Source organism: Pieris rapae, chromosome 14 (assembly GCF_905147795.1).
Source record: "Pieris rapae chromosome 14, ilPieRapa1.1, whole genome shotgun sequence".
In the NCBI taxonomy this organism is placed as follows: Eukaryota; Metazoa; Arthropoda; class Insecta; order Lepidoptera; family Pieridae; genus Pieris; species Pieris rapae.
The window spans coordinates 315002-338810 of NC_059522.1; the positions used below are offsets into that span (position 1 = coordinate 315002).

Below are 23809 nucleotides of genomic sequence, written 5' to 3' on the forward strand. Positions count from 1 at the left end.
AACTGGCAATACTTTACCTGTCAAAGCCGCTGTTCGAGCATTCACTTGTTGAAATGGAATAATCGGCCCATTGTTACGTTTCTCCTCTTCACAAAAACGTTTTACAGCTAGAATAATTTCTCTAGCTGCACTCCGCACTACTTTTGGCATGTTTCGTAATGATTTTTACACTTTAAAACACAAATTATTAGCACCGACACACGTGAGGCTACCAAGCTGTTAGAACTGTCAACACAACTGTCAAAATTAGTACCTTTTTCTGCCACACGCCAACTTACACATGACAACCTATAGTATAGTGTACGAATATTTTACAGATAACAATAAAATATATAGTCAACAAAATAAGGTCAAGTTTCATATTCTGTAAGTTGGAATGACATTCTAAGAAATGTTTTTTCTCCTTCACCTTCAAATTCTAATGGAAAAATATTCAATTCCAATATGGCTACATGGTACGACGTGAGCTGTCAGCTGAAGTTTTGTTTCTTTGTATTTGTACTTTTCTAATGATGTGATTTTTAATGTTTTCGTGAATATGGGTGTAAAAGACTCTAAACCTAGTTTTATATCCTACGAAGATGCAACAAAACGAGGTACGGAATGGTGGCATACTTCAAATACGTTACTTATTAGTGTTTTGAAAAATAATATACATATACGTAATTGCAATGTCGTTGTGTTAAATTACAGTGTCTGATAGTGAGTTAAGGCGTATACGCGAGGCGTTTAAAAGATGTGCGGGTGCAAACGGTACAGCTTTAAGTTTGGATGCATTTATTCACGAAGTTCTTTGCGATGGAGTTCCTCACGAAGTAGCAGAATGGCTGTATCAAGCCTGCGGAGGTACCAAGCGGGGCATTGCTTTCAAGGATTTGCTATGCGGTGTCGTAGTTCTTACAAAAGGAAATATAGAAGAAAAAATTAAGTAAGATCTTACAAGTTTTTCTAATGCAGGATTTTTTTCTACAGCAATCAATATAATTTACAATTACTTCTTCTCCTATAGGTTCTTATGGACTTTATATGTCAATAATCAGAGTGAGAATGGATCATACATTTATAAAAAAGATTTTGCGAGAGCATTGCATTTAGAAACTACATCGTTACCCCAGACAAATTTACCTAGAACTGGAGAGATACTGACAAGTCTATTTGGCACTGGGGAAAGAGTGGCATTTGAACAGTTCAGGTCCTGGCTACTCATTCATAAAGATGCTACAATACTTTCCAAGTGGCTGTTGTATGATAGAGGGAATCATGTCCATGATTTGGAAACTCCTACATTTTATCAAAGCTTAGCTGGAGTCACTCATCTTGAGGAGAGAGTGAGTATAACTTTTTCTGAAATTGCCAAATATATTTTATGATTTACTTTACTTAAATAATATAGCTCCTTATATGTTTTAAGATTTTTATGGTAGGTGAAATTGAATAGTCTGATGAATAATTACAATTATGATTTAAATACAATAATAACTTAATGTTCTCATTGGTTTTATCAGCTATTTGTGTTATCTTGATACATTGTTTGCAGGTTATTAACCATTCTTTAATATCTTCCAATTAGTTTGTAATGCATGTTGTATTTTATATTTTTTATGTCTTATTTTAACAAATGTAAAGCAAAAAATATAAGAGCCTATATTAACGCTAATCCTTACTAACAAAGTAATTAAAATTTTTAAATCACCTAAGTGATTAAGTATTGATATTTTTTGCTATATTAATTATTTTGCTTGTATTGGCATCAAGTAGGTTGTGTTTTTTTGTCTTTTAGTAGTAATCATGTTTACTATGCAATGTTTACCATAGTATGAGTATTATTCACAAAATTTACATGCATTCAGAAACTTAAACTTTCTAGGATATAATAGAACTTGAAAAATGCTTCTGGTCTCTTCGTAACTCCACTGCAACTGGTGAATTGGATGCAAATAGTCTACATTCCCTGTTATCACCACCACTTCCAAAAGCAGCAGTTACTGGCTTCTTCTTGGCCTTTGATGAAAATAAAGATGGTCATATTGATTTTAAAGAGTTATGTTGTGGGTTGAGTGCAGCTTGTCGGGGACCGCAGACTGAAAGGCTAAAATGTAAGTATTTTCACCTAACTTTTTGTGAACAAATGATTATTTTATACCACAAACCTTTGTTAGTAATAAACATTAAATTGTGTGAAACAATTTCTATATTTAATAAGGTTTATTTTAAATGAAGTCAATGTTCATTCTCTTAAGGATATTTGTTTCTTAATAATAAAGCTAAAAGAAAAACGGCTAAAAAATTTACTTTGGCCTTCAAATTGTGTTCCAAGAAATAATATCTTTCAAGTCTCAAATATTTAAAGTATGTATACACAAATAGCAACTAACTGGTTTTAACTTTGTGCCTTAGAAGTCCTTGCAAAGTTATTTTTAATTTTCTTGATCTCTAAGAATGACGATAAAGGTAGCTAACCTCTTGCGTGTTTAAAATACAATAAGAAATCGGAATAGACTTATTAGTTATGATGTATCAGTTGTTAGAAATCTTTCCTGTTAAGTACGGGAAAGCGCCGGCGGCTCATAATTTTTTTTCCCGTTTTCCTTTCGCAGCATTTGTTACTTGCATTGATTTAATAAAGTAATTGTAATTAAAGTCCTTTTTAGACACGGATTTTCGTAACACACTAATACGAAGAACTAATGAAATCGGTTATAAAAAAACGTATAATACTTGGGACTGAAGTTAATAATAGGTCTCGATTTCATGCATAAAGTATTGAATATCTGGTTTGCGACTAATATGCCTTGTGCCAGTATGGTTTAGTGTTTTATCACCCTCTATAAAGTATTCAATGAAAGGAAATCGTCACGTTTCTAACAATGCATAATTATTTCTTATTGCGTCACAGCATGCACTCAATGTTTCCATTGATCTGTTTCTGCGGCTGTGTTAAAACATTCGTTTGACCTAAGTGCTTCGTCATGAAAGGAAAACAACGAAAATGTAGTGGGGTAAACACATTCTATTAAATACACTTACGGATTAGTCTTAGATTTATATCGATTTTCACAGAAAAGTAAACGAATTTTGAATGATCAACGGTGCCATTACGTCAGCGTTCATTCGCATTACGCACTAATTATTGTGGTACTTTACAGTTGTCGATTGATAATATACAGCATATAACACTTAATGTACTTCTAGACTAGACAATTGAATAAAATATAACAGTATATGTCTATGAATAACAAGAGTTGGATTAGCTTAATATAATGTTTAAGTTTCCTTTCAATATGTAATAAATTCAGGCCTTTTAATCAATAATATTGAATTATTATTTTTCCTTAAGCAACATGAACTGTTCCACACCACTTAAAGTCTGGCCAAGTAAGGTTTCGAGACTGATACTGTGGTCTATAAAGAGAATTAGGAACTACTTAGATTACTTCACTTTAGATTATAAACGAATGCGGAGCGAGTCGACATCTCTCAAGGCCGACTTATCTTCACACAAGCTAGGACATTTAGCACGGACCATAACCATACAAAATTACTACAATTACTCGACTCGTTAGGTAATTTATCACGATTAATGTTGCTCTCAATAGCGTTAACGCGAAGACAAGTCGAGATTTTAATGGCGAGTTCACGGTTCTGTTTGTTGTTAAATGGCGTGAATATTTTTGTTTGTAATAAACTAATTGTACGTAAATCGTGGAATAGTTATTTTAATCATTTTGGGATTAAGTTGCTATCGCCCGCCCCGTGTTAGGAGAAATAAACGTTTTTCTGCTGTAACGAACAAACAATATTTTGACTCAGATTAATTAAAACCGTAATTGTTACTTATGTAGAAGCCATTTCAGCAAATGGACCGCTATTAATACATCATAACACACATCTAAACGATGGAATAGAATACCATTGTGTTCTTCGTAGTCTTCATTACGTTACTCTATACTCAAATTTTCTTGCATAAGGGATGTTGATACATCAATCATGAGTCGATCGAATTAGCGCCTACCCGGATGAGTAAACTCACCCCCGCCAACCCCGCCATTCCGCGGACTTTTGACCGGCTCCGATCCGTACGAAAATATGAAAAATACCAAATGTGATCTTATGACATCAATATTCTCACCTCAATATTGGACATGTTCGTATTTATCTGCTTCGTTGATAGCCTATTTGTAATGTCCTACATTCAAATTCAAAACCTTTGTGAACTGCTGTCTGCTGTCTGCTCTTGCTAATTGGAATAAATATGTTTTATCTAACAAGTCCAATGTAAAAGTCTGTTAAATATTTTTCTCTTTTATTCACCTAATAATCGGATAATATTTAAAAATCATTAAGTGTTTCCGTCACACCAGAGTAGGTAAGTGTATCAACAAGTTTGTCAAGAAAGGACGTAATAAAAGTTGTTTGGCGTTGATTATTAAGTCCCAAGGGTGGATCGCGTAATATACAAAACACAATAGAATCAACATGACGCGATATAAATAAACAAATAAGTCTCTTTAAACATTGCAATCTTATTTTAGTTCTTTGATAGCTGATATGAGACGTTTCAATGTTATCATTTTATCATATTCGCTATTTGACTATCATCGACATGATATTTTCTTTTTCGTTTCTTAAAATTGATTTTCTACGAACCGAGATTTTGTGTGGACCCGAAAAGTCAAGCATTCTATTAAGCTAGGATTAAACTTGTCATGTTCTAAATAAAATATGTTTGGCAATTAAATTCTACTCGACCAGAAATTTACGAGGGAGGATCATCAAATATCTGCTTAATGTCTGTCCACTATATTCCACCCTATATGTTATAAATAAGTATGTTTATATATATATATATTATATACCTTAGCTTAGCTTGGGATTTAGTAGATATCTACTAAATTTATAGTTTATAGATTTAAGCATATAGACTTCGAGGAGTAATTTTGATATAAAAATTATATTTAAATGACACTTATCTTCTCAACCAAACCAAACAAAAGATTTGTTTCATGTGCAATATATGACCTCTGTCACCTTGGTAATGACCCTCGTAAGAGGCGTGGTTGTTTGTTTTCATTACAAAGGGCCATGTGATTATGTTATATGTCTGTATAGTGTCTTTACAAGCCTTTACAATCGACGAATAGGAATGATGATAACAACGTACCAACACATTATTATCAATTGGGAAGTGGTGAATTAGAAACAGCGCTTTCTTTCCGCTCCGAAGCCGCATTGACGTCAATCATTTATCCGAAGATAGCAATTACTTTTATTTTTTGAAGAGACATTTATCACGCGACATCGAAAAGTTCTCAGTCGTTGGCTTAGTGTAGAATTCTGGAACCTCACTAAAACTTAAATCTGTTTCTATCAGAAGTTAAAAAAAAAATGAGACTGACATATTTAACAGTGGTCAAGCGGAATACGTGATATTTCATACCTTTTGAAATATCAGCTTTCTTGTGATAATTGTTATATTATTTCTGTTAAACAGTTTTCACTAAACACTTGGACAAAATCTACTAGAATAACGAACGAGTACTTCAATTATTCTTCAATTTCTGTAAGCCTCGGCGTTGCAGGACTTTATTATAATACGATTTGCATTTGAAATAAAAATAAACTACAGTATTTATTAACAGACAATTCGTTCATCTACGGCTTTGAATTACAAGAGACAATTTTAAATGCAACTATTGTCTTAAATAAAGATCTCTTATATGTAAATACAATAGTAAAACCATATAATAAGGCCAATCTTGGGTAAATAGGCCAAGGCATCAGTGCATCTACGATTATCTGTTACACTATGTTAATTGTCAGTGCTACCGATAGATTAACATATCTTATCTATGTTGATTGCACATACACTCGATTCGAGAGCCGACATACAATATTGTTTGAAATTGGCCTTAATGATATAGTGTTAAAGGGATCTAATATTTTTGATACATTAACAGCTTGAGTCAAGCATCTTATATAACATAGTATGTTACGTACGCTTTTTCGAAAAACCGCCCCATTTCACACTTTCTTCTTCTTACGTCACAAATGAATGAAAACGATGGCAGAAACTCATGAATTGGGCTTAAGATTACTTCCGCATCCACCGTTTTCTCCTGGTTTGGCCCTTTTTCCTGTTCTCAGACCTCAAGAGAATGCACGCTGGACAAATTTTGGCGCTGATGAAATGATATTTTGATAAAACAAATCGTACTATATCGAAGAAATGTATGACCGCTATAGTCGTAGGAAACTTTAGTGGATAATCAAATCAAATTCTATGATATAAAATATTTTTCTATGAAAGCCTGCGAAGCCTATAAAACCTATTTCGTTTTACTTGTATGAACTTGGCACAAACGAGATGCTTCGGTTTTTTTGTTTTAATGAGCTAACTTAAGCTTTCTACGGGGTCAAAAATTAGTAAAGTTATATTCTGACAGCAATGTCCGGAATACATCTTATTAACACATTAGCATTTTTAATATTTGCTGAAATTCTTATTTGCTCTATTTCTTAACAGTAGATTTCGCGATTGGCTAGTTTTTTTTTGTATTTTATAGAACAGGGGGCAAACCGGTAGGAAGCTCATTTGATGTTAAGTGATCATAATTTCGGATGGACACTTTCAATGACAGAGGGCTCGCGAGTACATTGCCGGCCTTTTAAGAATTGCTACACTCTTTTCTTGAAGGACCCTATGTCGGATTGCTTTCAGTTGGAATTAGTTCACGATGAACCAAAAATTGTTATCGATTGCGATGTAGTGAAAAACGTGAAGTGAGTCCCGGGATAAATGCATACGGTATTTCTGATAATATCCAATGTAAGCTCACGCTTTTAAAAGTATGATTATTGCTGAAACGTTAATATTATCATTTCGCGATTGTTTTTATGTATCGCGTCGTGTTCGATAATGGCGGTTCTCAGTTTTATAACACGATAAAAATGTTTTATTACATGAGGGTTATACTCGATCACAATTGATGTGTTATTTATTGTTGCACATTTGATATTTTTAGTTAGACTTTAGATTATAATTTTATATTTAACTAATTAATTATCCATAGAAAATATTTTCGTACGATAGCTTACCCTCTATATAATGATAAGTACATGTTTAAAAGAATTCGGAGATTCTTTAAAATTAAATTTAAAAAAATTAAATTAAAATTAAATTATTTTTTATTTCAATTAAATTTTACACATGTGACTTTAATTAGACATAGACCTTAAAAATATTATTTGTTTAAATAATTTTTCTCTTCTCTTATTGTCTCACAGTTTGCTTCAAAGTATTCGACTTAGATCGAGATGGAGTGCTCAACAAGAAAGAGTTGATAGATATGGTGGGCGTTCTCTGCACAGTAGCCAATGAATCGATAAAAAACCAAGGCTCGCGCGCATCTACACCTTCTGGAGATTATGATGAGAAGGGCTTCGACCCAGAGACGATTCTCCTGAACCTCAAAGAGAAGTTGGTGACAGTACCCAAGAATGGAAAGAAGCCGATGTTCCAGTTGGGTCCGACGTGCGATGGGGATATTATTATGTTGGATCAGGTACGAGTTTTATATTTATTAACTTTTGCGGTTTAAGACAAGAAAATCTGCGTTTGGCTTCATCAGTTTTCATCGGAAACAATTTATTTTATTAATTTGAAAATACATTTTCAAATTAATAAAATAAAATTGTTCCGATGTATCATTCATTCATTAAAGTATCAAGATTATATAAGATTTCAAAATAACCCTTCTAAAAGATCTCTGACGGAAAGACGAAAGAGTCCGATTTTTAGGCCGGCAACGCACTTGCGAGTCTTCTGTTTGTGTGTGTCCATGGACTACGGTATCACTTAACATCAGGTGAGCGTCCTGCCCGTTTGCCCCCGTTATATATATATTATCAAAATATACATCGTTGTATTACAGGAAAAGGATACTTCTATGGAAGGGGGATGTATAGCATCAGATGTGGCGTTGGCTGGTGAAGATTTCCTCATATGGAGCGTGGAAAGTGCGCAGACACTGGTGGGACCATTCCTTGAACTCGTGTTTGAACTGTGCCACATTGTGCTGGGGTTACGGCCCCACTGCAAACACCATGAACGTGATATTGGTAAGTTTTCTATCATAAACTCATCTTTTTCTAAAGTCCTAATACAATAATAATTAAGCCCATAAATATATTTACGTATTGAGATTTAAACCGTTTTTTATTTTTGTTTTTCGACTATCTTTTTGCCGATAGACTTTTCATTATTTATTTATTTATTGTATAAATAATCTTATATAGAAGAAGTTGGTGTGGTGGAAGCACAAACTGGACACAGTTTTTCTGTCCACCAGGACGTCGAAAATATTTAGTTAATTAACTTATATACATACTAAGGCCAGTGACATAATATACAACACTGTAAATTCTTGGTGATAACAAAATAATAACAACGAAAACAGAACATTGGTAACAAGAATTGTAAATAAAACTGAACATTGAGATATAAGTAAAGTTAATCCAAAGCCAACACCCTCTGTCTTCTTTGCCGATGAGGAGGGATGCCAACAGGTTCGAATTTAATAACGTGGAATAAGTGACCAGTGAAGTTCCAAAATAAACGTTTTTTTTAATAGGATACATATTGTATAAGTCTATAAATGTACGTAAGCATACATACTACTTAATAGCAATGTGACAACTTGTTATCCATTTTACCACCTAAAACTAAAATGTTTCACCTTCCTAAATTTTCCTCATAATTTTAAAAGTTAGTCATGGCGGCAAAGCTAATAAATATAGTGTGTGCCTAATTACGCATTTAAAAATTATAGTGTTATTTGTGGAGAGAACCACGGCCTCGTATCAGGTGAGCAAACTGTAATTCACAATTTCCTTATCTCTCGTCTTCAAGGTCGCGGTGAATTTGATAATTACGGATGCTGTAATCTGTAATTTATGCTTTTACTTTCTTTTTTCAATTATATAAATTTGACAGACATGCACTCACACATTCACGCGTGTTACATTTAATGCGTTTTGTTTAAGAAAAAATGAGAGGTCTTATAATCATTAAAAAAATCAAAATTGTTATTTAAAAAACAAAAAAAAGTTTGCTATGGAATAGCTGTGAATCCTGACACAGTATTTTTTTATTTAAAAGAGTTCTCAAATCCTACAAATTGTAATGGATTGTATATAATGATTAAACACATTTTAATTTATTTATAAGACTATTATCTTCTCCAATATATGTACACAGATATTACTAAATTATATTATGATTAATCCCAACATAAATGTTTTTTTCTAAAGTATAGTATATTTCTAAGGACCTTATTGTTACGAGCTAGGGGATCGGATAGAAACTGCCGTCGATTTCTTCAAGGGTTTATTTCAATAAAATCTACGAGGAATTCGTTAACACTAATATCTGGAAATTACGCACAGAAAAGCACTAAAAACACACACAATGAAACACTGTCACTAATCACTTAAAACACTCAGTACTTTATCACTGGTTCGCACTTATTCGCACTTTTTCTCTTCGGTGTTTATCGCTTGGAATCGCATTCAAAACTGAACTGAGTGATCGCGTTTTGGCTCGCTTATATATCCCTGGGAAGAATCTCGAACGATGTTTCCGATGTTTACGAGAACTTTCTAGGCGGGAGCGCTACTGAGTAGCGATCGCCTAATTCTAGAACGCGCGTACTTGCTATCTCTTTCGCACACTGCTACGTGCTTGTCGTACGGCGTTCTAGAGTTCTCGGTCTAGCTTCGAGAAGGTTCTTATCTTTTCTCTCTTTCGCGTGTCAAACAGTGCTTGTCCCACACCTAGAAAATTCGTTCTAGAATATTCCTTCATCGAAGGGCTATAACCAGGCCTGAAAACGCCTGAAAACGGGTCTGCTGAAAAGTGTACCATTCGTCTATACGTGTTCTGAAACCGACTGAAAAAATGTTTCAGCCTCCTGAAAACTACGGCAACATTATGTAAATTTCGATTTTCTAATATGTGATTGACCCTCTCCTGAAACGGTCATAAATCATATTTCAGCCTGCTGAAAAGTTCTCTAAGTAGTGGAAAAATCTGAAAACATTGCAGTTGACCCGTCTTCGTAACACTACCCTCTCCTTAGACATGCTCGTCCCGAGCATCATTACTTCCTTTATAGGGCGCCAATCGATTTATGTGAACGACTTTCGGTTTGCTCCTTAAACCACTCATTTTCTTGATCCGGTAAGTAACGTCATTAATCTTCGTGACTATCGTGTATGGACCGTCCCAGTCGGCTTGAAGCTTTGGTGATTTTCCTTTGCGTTTTGTCGGGTTATGGAGCCATACCTGCGAGCCTTCTTTAAATTCTATGTGATTCGTCTTCCTGTCATACCTTATCTTCGTAGTCTCACTTATTTTGCTTTGTGATGCTCGTACGTGTTCATGGATTTCATACAGTCTATTACGCAGATCCGCCGCATATTCTGTAACACTCTCCGGGGTGTCAGGTGGTCGTCCAGTTACAATATCTGCTGGTAATCTAAGTTGTCTCCCAAACATGGCTAAAGCAGGTGTAACGTTCGTTGTTTCATGAACCGCAGACCGGTATGACATTAAAAATAACGGAATATACTTGTCCCAGTCCTTTTGTTGGCTGTCCACCAATTTTGCTAAATGCCTTTCCAAGGTTTGATTAAAACGTTCCACCATTCCATCTGACTGTGGGTGATATGGAGTAGTCCGCGTCTTATGAATTCCCATTAACCGGCATACTTCTTGAAACAGTTGAGACTCAAAATTTCTACCCTGATCACTGTGCATCTCCAAGGGTACTCCAAATCTAGAGAATACGTCATTTACAAGTATCTCAGCTACTGTAGCTGCCTCTTGATTAGGAATAGCGAATACTTCGGGCCACTTTGTAAAATAATCCATAACAACCATGATGTACTTATTTCCTTTTTCTGTTAATGGAAATGGTCCGGCTATGTCAACTGCTATCCTCTCCCATGGTGCTCCGACATTGTATTGCTTCATACTCGCTCTAGTTCTCGTCTGTGGGCCTTTAACAGCTGCACAAGCTTTACATTTCCGAATCCAGTCTTCTACATCTTCGCGGCAATGTATCCAATAAAATCTCTCTTTAATTTTCAGAAGAGTCCTTTTCACTCCTAAGTGCCCGCCTGATGAGCCATCATGATACATTTCCAATATGTTGCGAACCTTGGATCTTGGCACAACTAACTGCAGATGAGATGCATCCCCTCGAGTATTTTCCCATTTGCGACATAATACTCCATTGTGAAGAACTAAGCTATCCCATTGAGCCCAGTAACTCTTGGTCGTGGTGCTAGTAGATGCAACGTCATTCCATCGCGGCTTGATAGCTGAAGATTGCATCCAGTCCAGAATTGGTTTAATGTCAGAATCTTGTTGTTGCTCTTCCTGAATTAATTTCCCACACCAATCTGGACTAATGGTGTCTGTCCTTAGTATCCTTATATGGGCAACCTCTCTACCTTCGTGTCTTGTACAATGTTTGCAATCGTCCTCACATGGCCTTCGAGACAATGCATCTGCGTTCCCGTGGGCTCTGCCCTTGCGATGTTCGGTAGCAAAGTCATACTCTTGCAGTTGTTCGATCCATCGAGCCACTTGTCCTTCCGGATTCTTGAACTGAAGTAGCCATTTTAATGCAGCATGATCTGTTCTAAGACGGAACTTCCGACCTAACAAGTATTTGCTGAAGTGCTGCAGCGTCTTCACAACAGCCAGTAGTTCCCTCCGAGTGACACAGTAGTTTCGTTCTGGTTTCGACAACGACTTGCTGAAGTAGGCTATTACTTGCTCGTGCTCACCTTTTACTTGTGATAGTACACCTCCAATGCCAATTCCACTGGCATCTGTATCTACCACAAATTCGCCATCTGGATCCGGGTAGCCTAGTATCGGAGTCTCACATAGGTGGTTCTTGAGCTCATTGAACGCATCTTCGCACTCTTTGTCCCATGTGAATCGCCTCTTTTCTTCGGTGAGTCTGTGAAGTGGTTTTGCAATATCCGCGAAATTTTTCACGAATCGTCGGTAGTAAGAACATAAGCCTAAGAAAGCGCGGACTTCAGTTTTATCTTTAGGTACTGGCCACTCCTTTACCGCAACTATCTTATTGGGGTCTGTTCGAACACCATCCTGTGATATAATGTGACCCAAGTAGCTGACTTCTCTTTTGAAAAATAAACATTTCTTAGCACTAAGTTTCAGGTTGGCTCCCTGCAGTCTGGTGAGCACCCGTTGAAGATTCCGTATGTGATCATCGAAGTCTTTCCCAACGATGACTACATCATCCAAGTACACTAAGCAGGCTTCTCCTATCAGCCCTGACAGTACTTTCTCCATTAGTCTTTCGAAAGTGGCAGGTGCATTGCAAAGCCCAAACGGCATAACTTTAAATTGCCATAGTCCTTTTCCAGTTGAGAACGCTGTCTTCTCTTTATGACTTGGGTCTATCTCCACTTGCCAGTAGCCACTTTTCAAGTCTAAAGTTGTAAACCATTTGGCCCCACTTAAAGTATCCAAGGTGTCATCTATTCTAGGTAAGGGATAACTGTCCTTCTTCGTGATATCATTAAGACGACGGTAGTCGACGCAGAACCTTAAACTGTTATCCTTTTTCTTGACTAAAACTACTGGAGAACACCAAGGGCTAGAAGATGATTCAATGACATTATGGTTTGACATTTCCGCAATCATCTTGTCTATATTCTTTTCATATGCGACAGGTACTCGTCGCGGTCGCAAACGTATTGGTGATTCACTTCCAGTCTCAATTTGATGTTTGACTACTCCTGTTCTTCCTAAATCTCCATCGTGTGTAGCAAACATGTTTGAAAATGTATTCAATAGTTTCTTTGCTTTCGCAATTTCTTCTTTCGTCAAAGTTTCCTTACAGTCCTCCAATACTGCTTGAACTATCTCGCGTTGTTTACTGACTGTATCATCTGTAGTGATAGCTCTATAGACGTCGTACCCACTTTTCAACGTGTTGCCCTTTAGAGAAACTACCTCATCTCCACACTTGAATGTGCCGTTCTTCAGATCAATCTTACAGTTGTAATGCTTCATGAAGTCTAAACCGATAATACAGTCATCCACAATGTCAGCAATTACCACTTTGTGTCTGTATGATCTCCCACCAATCTTGAAGGTAGCGATACCTTCTCCTCGAACGGTTATGTGCTGGCCAGTAGCTGTAAGGAGCTGTACATTTCCACCAGAAAGACTTTTGTAAAATGATTTCAGAAGTTGGTATCTGATAACTGTCCGGGAAGCTCCAGTATCAAGGGTTAACTCACACCTAGTTCCGTTAACTTCTCCGTCGATGACAATGGTATTCCCATCCTGAGTTTGAGAGATCATAACTTTTGGGGCCTTCCTTACAGATCCGGCCAGCACCCGCCCCGTGGTCCTGGCTTCTATTCGTTTCCCTGCCGCTGTTCAGCGGCAGTCACATCCACTTCTTCGGGCTCCCCACGTCTTGTCTTCATTTCACTTTGGAGATTTCTCTTAGGGCATGAAAACCTCATATGCCCTACTTCTCCACAGAGGTAACAAGTGGGTCCACGTTGGGAAGTACGTTTTTCCGTGACAACCCTAATACGGTTAGGTCGAGAATCCTTGCAAAATGTTTCCACTTCCAACGCATGGGCAAGAGCATTCTTGAGGTCCTTATGATGTCCTAGGTTCACAGCCATTCGAATTTCACGGTCACGAATACCGTCGACGAAAGCTTGAACCAGCATCTTGTCTGCAACGTCTGGTGAGGATGCGTAGGCTTTCCTAACCAGCGTCTCTATTTCTACTCCCCATTTTTGCAAGCTTTCATTTGATTGCTGTATCCTATCCTTTAATTGAGCCCTATAGACGTGCTCTAAGTGTGCATCTCCGTACCGTGATTCCAGGGCATCCAGCAGTTGCTTCAACGTCACTTTACCTGTCTTGGTATCTAGTATGGTGAGGGCTTCATCTCGCAGTCCCATAATAAGGGCGGTGACAGCTTGATCGTCATTCCACCCGTTTGACTCTACTACAGTCTCAAACTGTACCTTGTACGCGCCCCAAGAAGATTTACCATCAAAGGGAGGCACTTTTAGATTTCCAGATGGTGCTACAGACGTTACGACACCCGTGGTCTTCAAGCACTGCATTTCATGTTCCAATCCGAGAATCCGTTTGTCCTGTTTCGCTAGCTTGCTATCCACGTCAGATTCCAAATTTTCAATTTTTTTATCAACTTCTTGTTTAAGATCTCCTAATTTATCTCCTATATGACGAGCCTGTTCCTCCATCATACGACGTGTCTGAGCCTGTTCTTCCACCATTTGGCGTGTCTGTTCCTCTTGACGTCGTGCCTGTTCTTCCATCATTTGGCGTGTCTGTTCCTCTTGACGTCGTGCCTGTTCTTCCATCATTTGTCGAACTTGTTCCTCCTGATGCCGGGCCTGTTCCTCCTGACGGCGTGCCTGCTCCTCCTGACGGCGTGCCTGCTCCTCCTGACGGCGTGCCTGCTCCTCCATCAATCGTCGTGCCTGTGCCTGTTCTTCCATCATTTGGCGCAGAGCAAGGAGGATGTTGGCGTCGCTGCTTTCGCCCATTCCGCGGTTCGCATCAAAACTCTGTCTCCGCGCGGCGTCACGTGCTGCTTGTGCCCTTGTCTGCACTCCCTCCGCAGCTGGAGACTCTTTTACAAACTCCTCTGGATTCTCCCTTGGAGTAATTGGCATTTTTCTATCCCCAATTCTGACACCAAAATGTTACGAGCTAGGGGATCGGATAGAAACTGCCGTCGATTTCTTCAAGGGTTTATTTCAATAAAATCTACGAGGAATTCGTTAACACTAATATCTGGAAATTACGCACAGAAAAGCACTAAAAACACACACAATGAAACACTGTCACTAATCACTTAAAACACTCAGTACTTTATCACTGGTTCGCACTTATTCGCACTTTTTCTCTTCGGTGTTTATCGCTTGGAATCGCATTCAAAACTGAACTGAGTGATCGCGTTTTGGCTCGCTTATATATCCCTGGGAAGAATCTCGAACGATGTTTCCGATGTTTACGAGAACTTTCTAGGCGGGAGCGCTACTGAGTAGCGATCGCCTAATTCTAGAACGCGCGTACTTGCTATCTCTTTCGCACACTGCTACGTGCTTGTCGTACGGCGTTCTAGAGTTCTCGGTCTAGCTTCGAGAAGGTTCTTATCTTTTCTCTCTTTCGCGTGTCAAACAGTGCTTGTCCCACACCTAGAAAATTCGTTCTAGAATATTCCTTCATCGAAGGGCTATAACCAGGCCTGAAAACGCCTGAAAACGGGTCTGCTGAAAAGTGTACCATTCGTCTATACGTGTTCTGAAACCGACTGAAAAAATGTTTCAGCCTCCTGAAAACTACGGCAACATTATGTAAATTTCGATTTTCTAATATGTGATTGACCCTCTCCTGAAACGGTCATAAATCATATTTCAGCCTGCTGAAAAGTTCTCTAAGTAGTGGAAAAATCTGAAAACATTGCAGTTGACCCGTCTTCGTAACATTATGAAGGAATTCACGTTAAGAATGTTTTGAATGTGTGTTATATTGTCTAAGCCATTTATCTCCTTCGAGATAGACAATTATATAAATTTCAAGGACCTCTACGTAAAATCATATAACGTAAACACCGAACAAAAAAAGCTAAGAAGAAATATTAACAATGAAATGACGGACTTTTTATTTTCCGTATTCGTGTGGTTGATGGTTTGTTTCCAAAATTTTCCTTGAACTTACTTTGGTTACATATAAACATCTACAGGGTGTTACTTATTCCAATCAGACCACAACATTCGTCACAATTTTCAAAAGCTTTTTCGGGATCTGAAATTATAGAATTCGTTTAATTACATCGTTAATTTCATTTTCAGGATGAAAAATGTTGTACTTTTTATCTTAGGCGTCTATCGTCACACGAATAACGGAAATTGGTCAAACCAATGGTTAATGCAATGGTGGGCTTGCCCCATAGCTAAACTTTTTCTTAACCGAGTTAATTGTGTTATTTCGGTGATTCATAGTTTCTTGATGATCGAATTTTCGCGGCTCGAACAACATTTAATTAACTTTAACGTGTAATTAATCCAGTTTTGGGTTGGCTTCGCCGCGAGACCTGCCGAGGCCTCTCCGTGGGTCAGTTCTGGTACCTAGTATCGGCCGAGTGGTGGAGCGCTTGGCTCCTCTTCACCAGCGGACCGCCACATTCCTGCTGCCGCAACACCCGCGCCATCGACGACGCCATCGTGTGTGACGACAGCTTCACCACTAATTCTACGGGTGAGTTTTGAAGTCATTTAAAACGTTACTGGAATTTTATATCACGCATACTTTAATAATTTTGGGTGAACACATTCTATACACTGTAGAGTCAATGGGGTCCCTAATGTGGCGAGCGGAGACGGCGTCGGTGTGCAGCGCGGGCAGCAGCAGCGGAGTCAGCAGTGCTCCGCCCCCTCCGCCTCACCGCGCTCATCCGCATCCAGGACACGTGGACAACTCCAGGCTGCTCGCTCCCAATACTCTCAAGGTAGGAGAGTCACGAATTTCTTTTATTATTTGTGCTAATTCTTTAATTTTTTTTCGTTTGCGTTTCATTCAGTTTTTACCGGAATCGTATGTTAATGATCTCCGCGTGACGTACACGAATAAAAACAGCTTAATTTTCCGGTTAAGTAACATATACAACTGAAAGTTGAATGTTTTTGGACAAACCTCATTTATTCTTCTAATTATATATTAATATCACGTGTTTCATACTTGTATGCTAGGAGTGTTCGCGTCGGTACTTTTGATTATTTTTTTGGGTTAACAAAAAGAATCGCTAACCATTTACTAAAATGACCATAATAACGATGAGAGGATTTAGGTGCGCACGCTCACGGGCGAGGGCGGGCACTTGCGTCGCGACGTGACGCTCTCGCAGCACCGCGACTTCGAGCTGCTGCCGGACGCTCTCTGGCGGGCCGTGGCCCTTTGGTACGGAGGACCGGACCCCTTGCCCAGACAGGTACCTCCTCCGACATATCGGGTCGCTTAAACTTCCACTCGTCGAGAGTTCTACTATGAATCATGTTCACTCTCTTAACTTCTTCTCTTTTCCTCTTTCTTCCTCTCTCGACCGATTTTATTTATTTGTACTACAATGTCGAATCTTTAACAGGTGATAAGGCCGGCGAACTCCGATGTAGAATTGGAGCTGTACCCGCTGCAGCTGAAGATATTGCGTCATGTGCCTCACTCGCAAAGTAAGATTCTCTCGTTCCTCATTCTGTCAGACTCATTAAACTTTAAGACTAGGTGTGCCATGATTTCCTGAAAAATGAAGTTAACAATTCCTTCAACGCCATTAAAATCTTTCGTTCACAGGATCGACAGTGAGCATGAGCGGCATGGGCGGGATGGGCGGCATGGGCGCGGGCAGCATCGGCGTCGGCGTGTACGGCCCGCCCGTCTCGCCCGCCCCGCCCGACAGGCACCTCGCCTACACCGCCGCCTTCTCCAGACTGGCCACCGTCAGACAGGTAGACTTCAAGAAGTATACTCTGATTATCCACTTCGTAGAATTCTGACATTTTATTTATTTATTTATTTATTTGGTGCACAAAACACATTATAATCTTTACAAAAATAAACTTAAAACTAATAGTTAAGAACAGGATTCTAATGTAAAACCATGTGAACACTGCAAAATTAATGTTACATCAATAAAAGGCTCATAACTAACAAAGGTAACATAGTAAAAAAAAAACAATAATAATAATAATAATAAGTTCCTCGACACCAATTTAACGTAACGTTAACCAGGACCACAAGGGTCAGCACTTAACCTACGATGGAGGATGTCTTTAACGACACTAATGAATTTATTGATGTTGCGACAGAATATGTCCACAAGTAAGTGGTTGCTCTTTGCCATCTCGTTATATTGACGAGCCATCCTGGTCAAAGGGTTGTAAAAAGAGATGTTATTCTTATAAGTTTGAAGGGAAAATAAATTGACTTCGTTAGCTCTACGGGCACTAAATCTAATGTTAAGGCTAATGTGAGCTAGTAGTTCGGGAGAGTCTATAATGGAGTGGGTGATTTTGTAAAGGTAAACTAAGTCGAAGACTATGCGTCTGGATTCTAATGGTTGAACTTTAAATTTCAGGAGTCTATCGCAATAATTTAAGTTAGACCGGCCAGGTTTTATACGATAACATAAAATTCTGAGAAATTTCCTCTGAATTCGTTCAATATCGTCAATGTGCACCTTATAATTCGGCGACCATATAGGACTACCGTATTCTAATATACTTCTTACGAGGCTGAAGTATAAGTACAAGGTGCTACGAGGATTTTTAAAACCTTTTGTGGATCTAAGAATAAAACCCAGTAGATGGTTTGCTTTAGACGTGATGTGACTATAGTGGGCACGGAATGAAAGCTTGTCATCGAACAGGATACCTAGGTCTTTTGCAACATCTGATCTGTTAACTAATTGACCATCTATGACGTAGTTCCATACGATTTTGTTTCGTTTATTAGTAAACGATATGACAAAACACTTGTCTATATTTAAATACATGTAGTTCGTCTTGCACCATTGTGATACGGTATTGATATCACGCTGTAATGTTAAGCAGTCATCTAAATTAGTAATAGAAGTAAATATTTTTAAGTCATCTGCATATAAGAGACAATTGCAGGACAGTTGTTGAATAAGGTCATTAATAAAAACTACGAAGAATAATGGCCCTAAGTGGGAACCCTGAGGTACTCCCGATGTAACTGCGATAGGTGCAGAGATGAAGCCCTTTAACGCAACCAACTGAGTTCTAGAGTCTAGGTATGAGCAGATCCATCTATATAAACTGCCGTGGATACCATGTGACGCTAACTTATGACAGAGCAGATGGTGATTTACTTTGTCAAAAGCCTTAGAGAAGTCAGTGTAAACAGAGTCAACTTGGCCACCTGTGGCAAACACTTGACAGAGATAGTTTTTGTATTCCAGAAGGTTAGTGACCGTAGACCTGTTTCTAACAAAACCATGTTGCTTGTCTGAAAGAACAGGCTTAAAATGACTGAACAGATGAGTATACATCACTGACTCAAATAATTTAGCAGCGCAAGATAAAATACTTATCGGTCTATAGTTTTTACAATTGGACTTATCACCACTTTTATAAATAGGTATTATGTGGGCAGTTTTCCAGCGCTTAGGAAACACACCACTAGTTAACGATTTATTAAAGAGAACACATAATGGAATGGACAACTCCTTTCCGCAACTTTTTATGAAAATAGGAGGCAGAAGGTCAGGACCCGCCCCTTTGTTAATATCCAAACTATCTATTTTACGTTTGATATCTGTTACCGTAATAGAAAAGCCAGATAATATATTAAAATACGTGTTATTTACAGCACCAGATTGGTCAGTGTATATAGTTTTATTAGTTTTATCGTCAAAAACTGAACCAAAGTATCGCGAAAAAAGGTCACATATCCCCTGACCGTCTGTCTCAGAAGTATTTTCAAGTGTCATGGTGTGAGGCACTGAAATATGGCCTTTACGATTATTCACAAATCTCCAAAATGATTTTATGTCCTTGACCAACGAGTCCTCGATGGATGCGATATACTTGTCGTAACAAATCTTGGTAAGAAATTTGCATCTCTCCCTCAGCAAAGAGAAAACGTCGTAATCGCGGGGATTCCCAAACCTCTTAAACCGTTTATGATATAAGTTTTTTTCTTTATTACATTTAATTAAGGATTTGCTGTACCAGACTGGATAAGATGAGAATTTGCTACAACAACTTGGTGTATTTCTTGATATTATTTCAAATAAAAGCTCATAAAAAGCTTCGGTGCACTCATCAATACAAGGGGACGATAAGATTTCGGACCAGTTCACAGACTGGAGTTCAGATTTAATGTTTTCAAAATTACATTTAGCAAAATTAAGCCGTTTAATGTTAGCGCGTTGAAGCCCTTTAGAAATCTGAATCGGAGAAAGAGTAATCAAAATTGCGGGATGATTTTTATCTAACAAACTTAATGCAAGTGTTTCATTGACACTTATACAATCTATATTAGAAAGCACCAAATCCAACAAGCGAGCGTTTGCATTTGTGATAAAGTTATGTTGTTTTAGATTACACAGTGACATTAATTCATTTAGTAGAAGGAGCTTCTTACTCGGGTTAGGGGAAATTGACAGAGAGGGATTAATCGAAGCAGAGTAATCAGGTGTGTTAAAATCACCAATTAATAAGAAATTATCCAAAGGGAAACGATTAAGAAGTAAATTTTGGCAATGGCTATAAAAGAGTTCAAGCTTGTTAATTCTAATATCAGGAGGCAAATAGCAAACACATAAATTTATGCGAGAAGTGTCACGTGCTTCAGGAATAAGAGTAACCCAGACATCCTCCATATCACTATCCCACGATGCTTGACGGATGACCTGGTATTTTTTATGGACGGCGAGTAAAACTCCACCTCCCTCGGTTTTAGCACTGGAGGAATCCGCACGATCTCGTCTGAAGAGATTGTAACGGGCGTCAACAACTTCGCCATCGAAAACACTCATATTTAAGTTCGTTTCCGTCAAGCATATAATATCGAGGTTAGAATTTAACAGATTTAAAGAAAATTGAGTTAACTTGCTACGAATTCTGTTTACATTTTGATAAAATATATTAATCATTGTGGAAATAACGTGTGATCCAGTATATAAAAACAAAAATTGATCAAGTAACTTACTAAGCAATGATAAACAAACAAATTAGTAGTAGTAATAACAATTAAGACAATTTAGTGAAGGAATCATGACTTTTAATTAGAATGGCCGGGCTTGATTCATCCTTACGAACATAAATTTGGCCATATCGCACCCAAACAAACCTGTAGTTCTTGTCAGTAGAAAATTTACGTGCCGCATGGTGTAACTCTTTAGCTTCAGGAGACAAATGTTCAGACAAGTATATCCTGCTCGACGACGAGCCGCCAATACCAATATCGGTAGTAGATAGTTTGGTGTCAGGGTGGGACTTATTGAAGCGAGTCAACGCAGACAAGAGTGTATCACGCTGACGCTGCGTTGAGAGGGTAACTAGTATGTTTCGCGGCCTTTTGGAGTTTGAGTCCATCTTAGCTACACGACGACATGCTTTAACATCACTCTCAGATACCACAACATTTAAACACTCACAGAGTTTTTTGAATAACTCCATCAGATTCTCAGACTTGCTTTCGGGTACCTCGTGAATCTCGAGGTTTAAGTCACGTGAAATCTTTTCAACTGTAAATAAACGACTCTGGAGTTTTGATAACGTGTTTTGAGATTTCGTAAGTTCAGTCTCGAGTACCCTGATTCGATTGTCTTTGTCTGCAATATTTGACTTCAAATCATTTTGTTCTAAGATGATAAAATCCGTTGTCGTCGTGAAGTCAGCCTTTACCAACTCAACAGCTCGGCTAACCTCGTCGGTCACCATGTCCTTCAAGTCCTTTCTAAGCGCGGACCGTAGATTTAGCATAAACGATGAGTCAGGGGACAGTTTCAAGTCTATAAGTTTGCTAATACTGTCCAACGTAACCGGCTGCTTAGAAAAGTCAGCGCCTGCAGAAGTTTTCGTGGCAAAATCACACTCCGGCTCTTTACACGTCGTTATATATGAGGAGGCGCTTGGTGATTGGTTATTGCGACCCCGCCGGACAGGAGTATTATCGTCATTGTTTTTACGCCGAGTTACATTCTGACACAGAGGACAATTAAGTGATGCCAATTGCTCAGCACTGAGCTGCTTAGTCGACCCGGCAGCAACATCAAGGCATTCATAACAAAACTTGCGTTTGCAATTATTACACTTTAAAAAATGATCGACATTTAATACGTTATTACAGCCATGGCACTTCATAGCTTGATTAGATTCACTATTATTCACTTCACTGATTTTACGTATTCTGTATTACTTCAAATTTGACTTATAAAAGCTAACACTATTGTTAAAAATTGAATAATAACACTTATAACACGGCTAATAATACTTTTAACACGGCTATGGACTACCTTCCACCACGGTTGAAAATTGAATTTTCATTTCGTATGTGTTGCTACTAAAACAGTTTCTTCACCGAATGAGAGACAAATTTAACCCATTTGAGGGCAATAGTAAATAAAATACTACGTCTTATTTAAGTTTTACCCACAAGAATTTAAATCGGAATATTTACTTACTCAAATGATCAAATACATATAATTCAATATCACGAATACTATATCGAATAAACTTTAATTACTTAATTTTATTATTTAGCTGGCATCATTGCCTACTAATTCTAGGCCTAGTAAACTTACCGATTGTGATGAAATAGGACGTGATTATCACTAACCGTTTAATCACTTTTAGTGTGGAGCACCGCACTTAATAAAATGGATACATTGACTAGGTACACAACACTAGAAATAAAATGGAATTTATAGAGTCATGTTCAGACTCGTATTGAATTTGAAAAATGTGCTCGACTAAAAAGGTTTGCCATCTCTGACATGTCAAAATATGATAGCTGTCAGAATTCTGCGGAATTGAAAATCTAAGTATAGAAATTGCAACTCTCTATACTAGATTCGATAGTCACGTCTGTTTTGTGCTAGAGTCTGACAAATGATCAATCTAATGCACCGTTTTAACTATTCATGTTACCACAAGCCCTTTTCCTATCGTTAACCCGATTTGGCAGAAAGAGACGACGACGGTTCTGTCAACACTTCTCTCTTTTATTCTAAAAAACGTCACCACAGGTGACGGAGTTCCTCTGCCAAGCGCTCGGGTTGGCACGCGAAGACGTCCGCCTGTGGTCACTGTCAGGAGACGAAGGTTCCTTACTCTTGGACGACGAGAGACCGACCCTCCAGGCCTTGGGGCTGGCGGAGAAGGCGCCTCTGTTGCTCGAGGTGCGAAATCCCGATCTCACTTGGCCCGAGGAGATTGGCGCTTTGAGGTGAGGAATACTTTGGGTTTCTTTACGTCACCAGAAATAAGAAGTTGACTTTAGTGGCTTGGTCGATCTCTTCTTGTTTGGCTTTATTGAAATATTGTTTTTGTGATGAGGTTACCAATATGTGAGCCTATTCTTTCTCAGTTCGTGTCGCGTGACCGAGCGGCGGGAGACCTTGACGGCCCCGGAGTTGCCCGGCGCCACAGGACTTCACAATTTGGGGAACACCTGCTTCATGAACGCAGCTCTGCAGGCCGTGAGTATTTTTAACGGTGGGGAGAGGTTCACATTTGGATTCAGTTTTGATACGCGTCGGTCTCTAGGTGTGGAACACCGGTCCTCTGCGGCGCTACTTCAACTCGGGGCTGCATTTGTACGAGGTGAACACTGCAAACCCTTTGGGGACGGGAGGGGCGCTGGCCGTCCGATACGGAGAGCTTTGTAAAGAGGTGATACTTTTTCTTTCATTTTTCAACGCAAAATAATACAATAATCCATTGAATTTCCATCTACAGTTCTAATATGTAAATATTGTATATTCTGTATATAACTGTGTTTTTTTTCGGTCTCCCTTTCTCAATAGCTGTCTCCCTTTTCTTCAACGAAATCGCTGCATATTTTCTGTCTATTATCCGCTATAACCTTATAGCCCTTCTGGGCTTCAGATTTCTGTTCGTGATTATTTCTTTTTTAATGGGTAAATAATCAGCCATCTGTGCCTGACTCACGCCGTCG

General features: G+C 38.4%; 1 protein-coding gene across 4 annotated transcripts in view; it reads left to right on the top strand.

The window, feature by feature from the left end:
• Positions 1-420: 420 nt before the first annotated feature.
• Positions 421-23809, top strand: part of LOC110998310 (ubiquitin carboxyl-terminal hydrolase 32) — a 29149-nt gene continuing 5760 nt past the window's right edge. For all 4 annotated transcript variants that reach the window (XM_045631061.1, XM_045631062.1, XM_045631063.1 and 1 more), the window contains exons 1-14: positions 421-596; positions 694-928; positions 1010-1328; positions 1868-2096; positions 7285-7562; positions 7932-8118; positions 16175-16363; positions 16453-16613; positions 16953-17093; positions 17247-17331; positions 17453-17607; positions 22878-23077; positions 23219-23330; positions 23398-23523. In XM_045631061.1, coding sequence (XP_045487017.1) covers positions 539-596; positions 694-928; positions 1010-1328; positions 1868-2096; positions 7285-7562; positions 7932-8118; positions 16175-16363; positions 16453-16613; positions 16953-17093; positions 17247-17331; positions 17453-17607; positions 22878-23077; positions 23219-23330; positions 23398-23523 — 2475 coding nt within the window. In that variant the 5' untranslated portion in view covers positions 421-538. The remainder of the gene's footprint in view (positions 597-693; positions 929-1009; positions 1329-1867; positions 2097-7284; positions 7563-7931; positions 8119-16174; positions 16364-16452; positions 16614-16952; positions 17094-17246; positions 17332-17452; positions 17608-22877; positions 23078-23218; positions 23331-23397; positions 23524-23809) is intronic.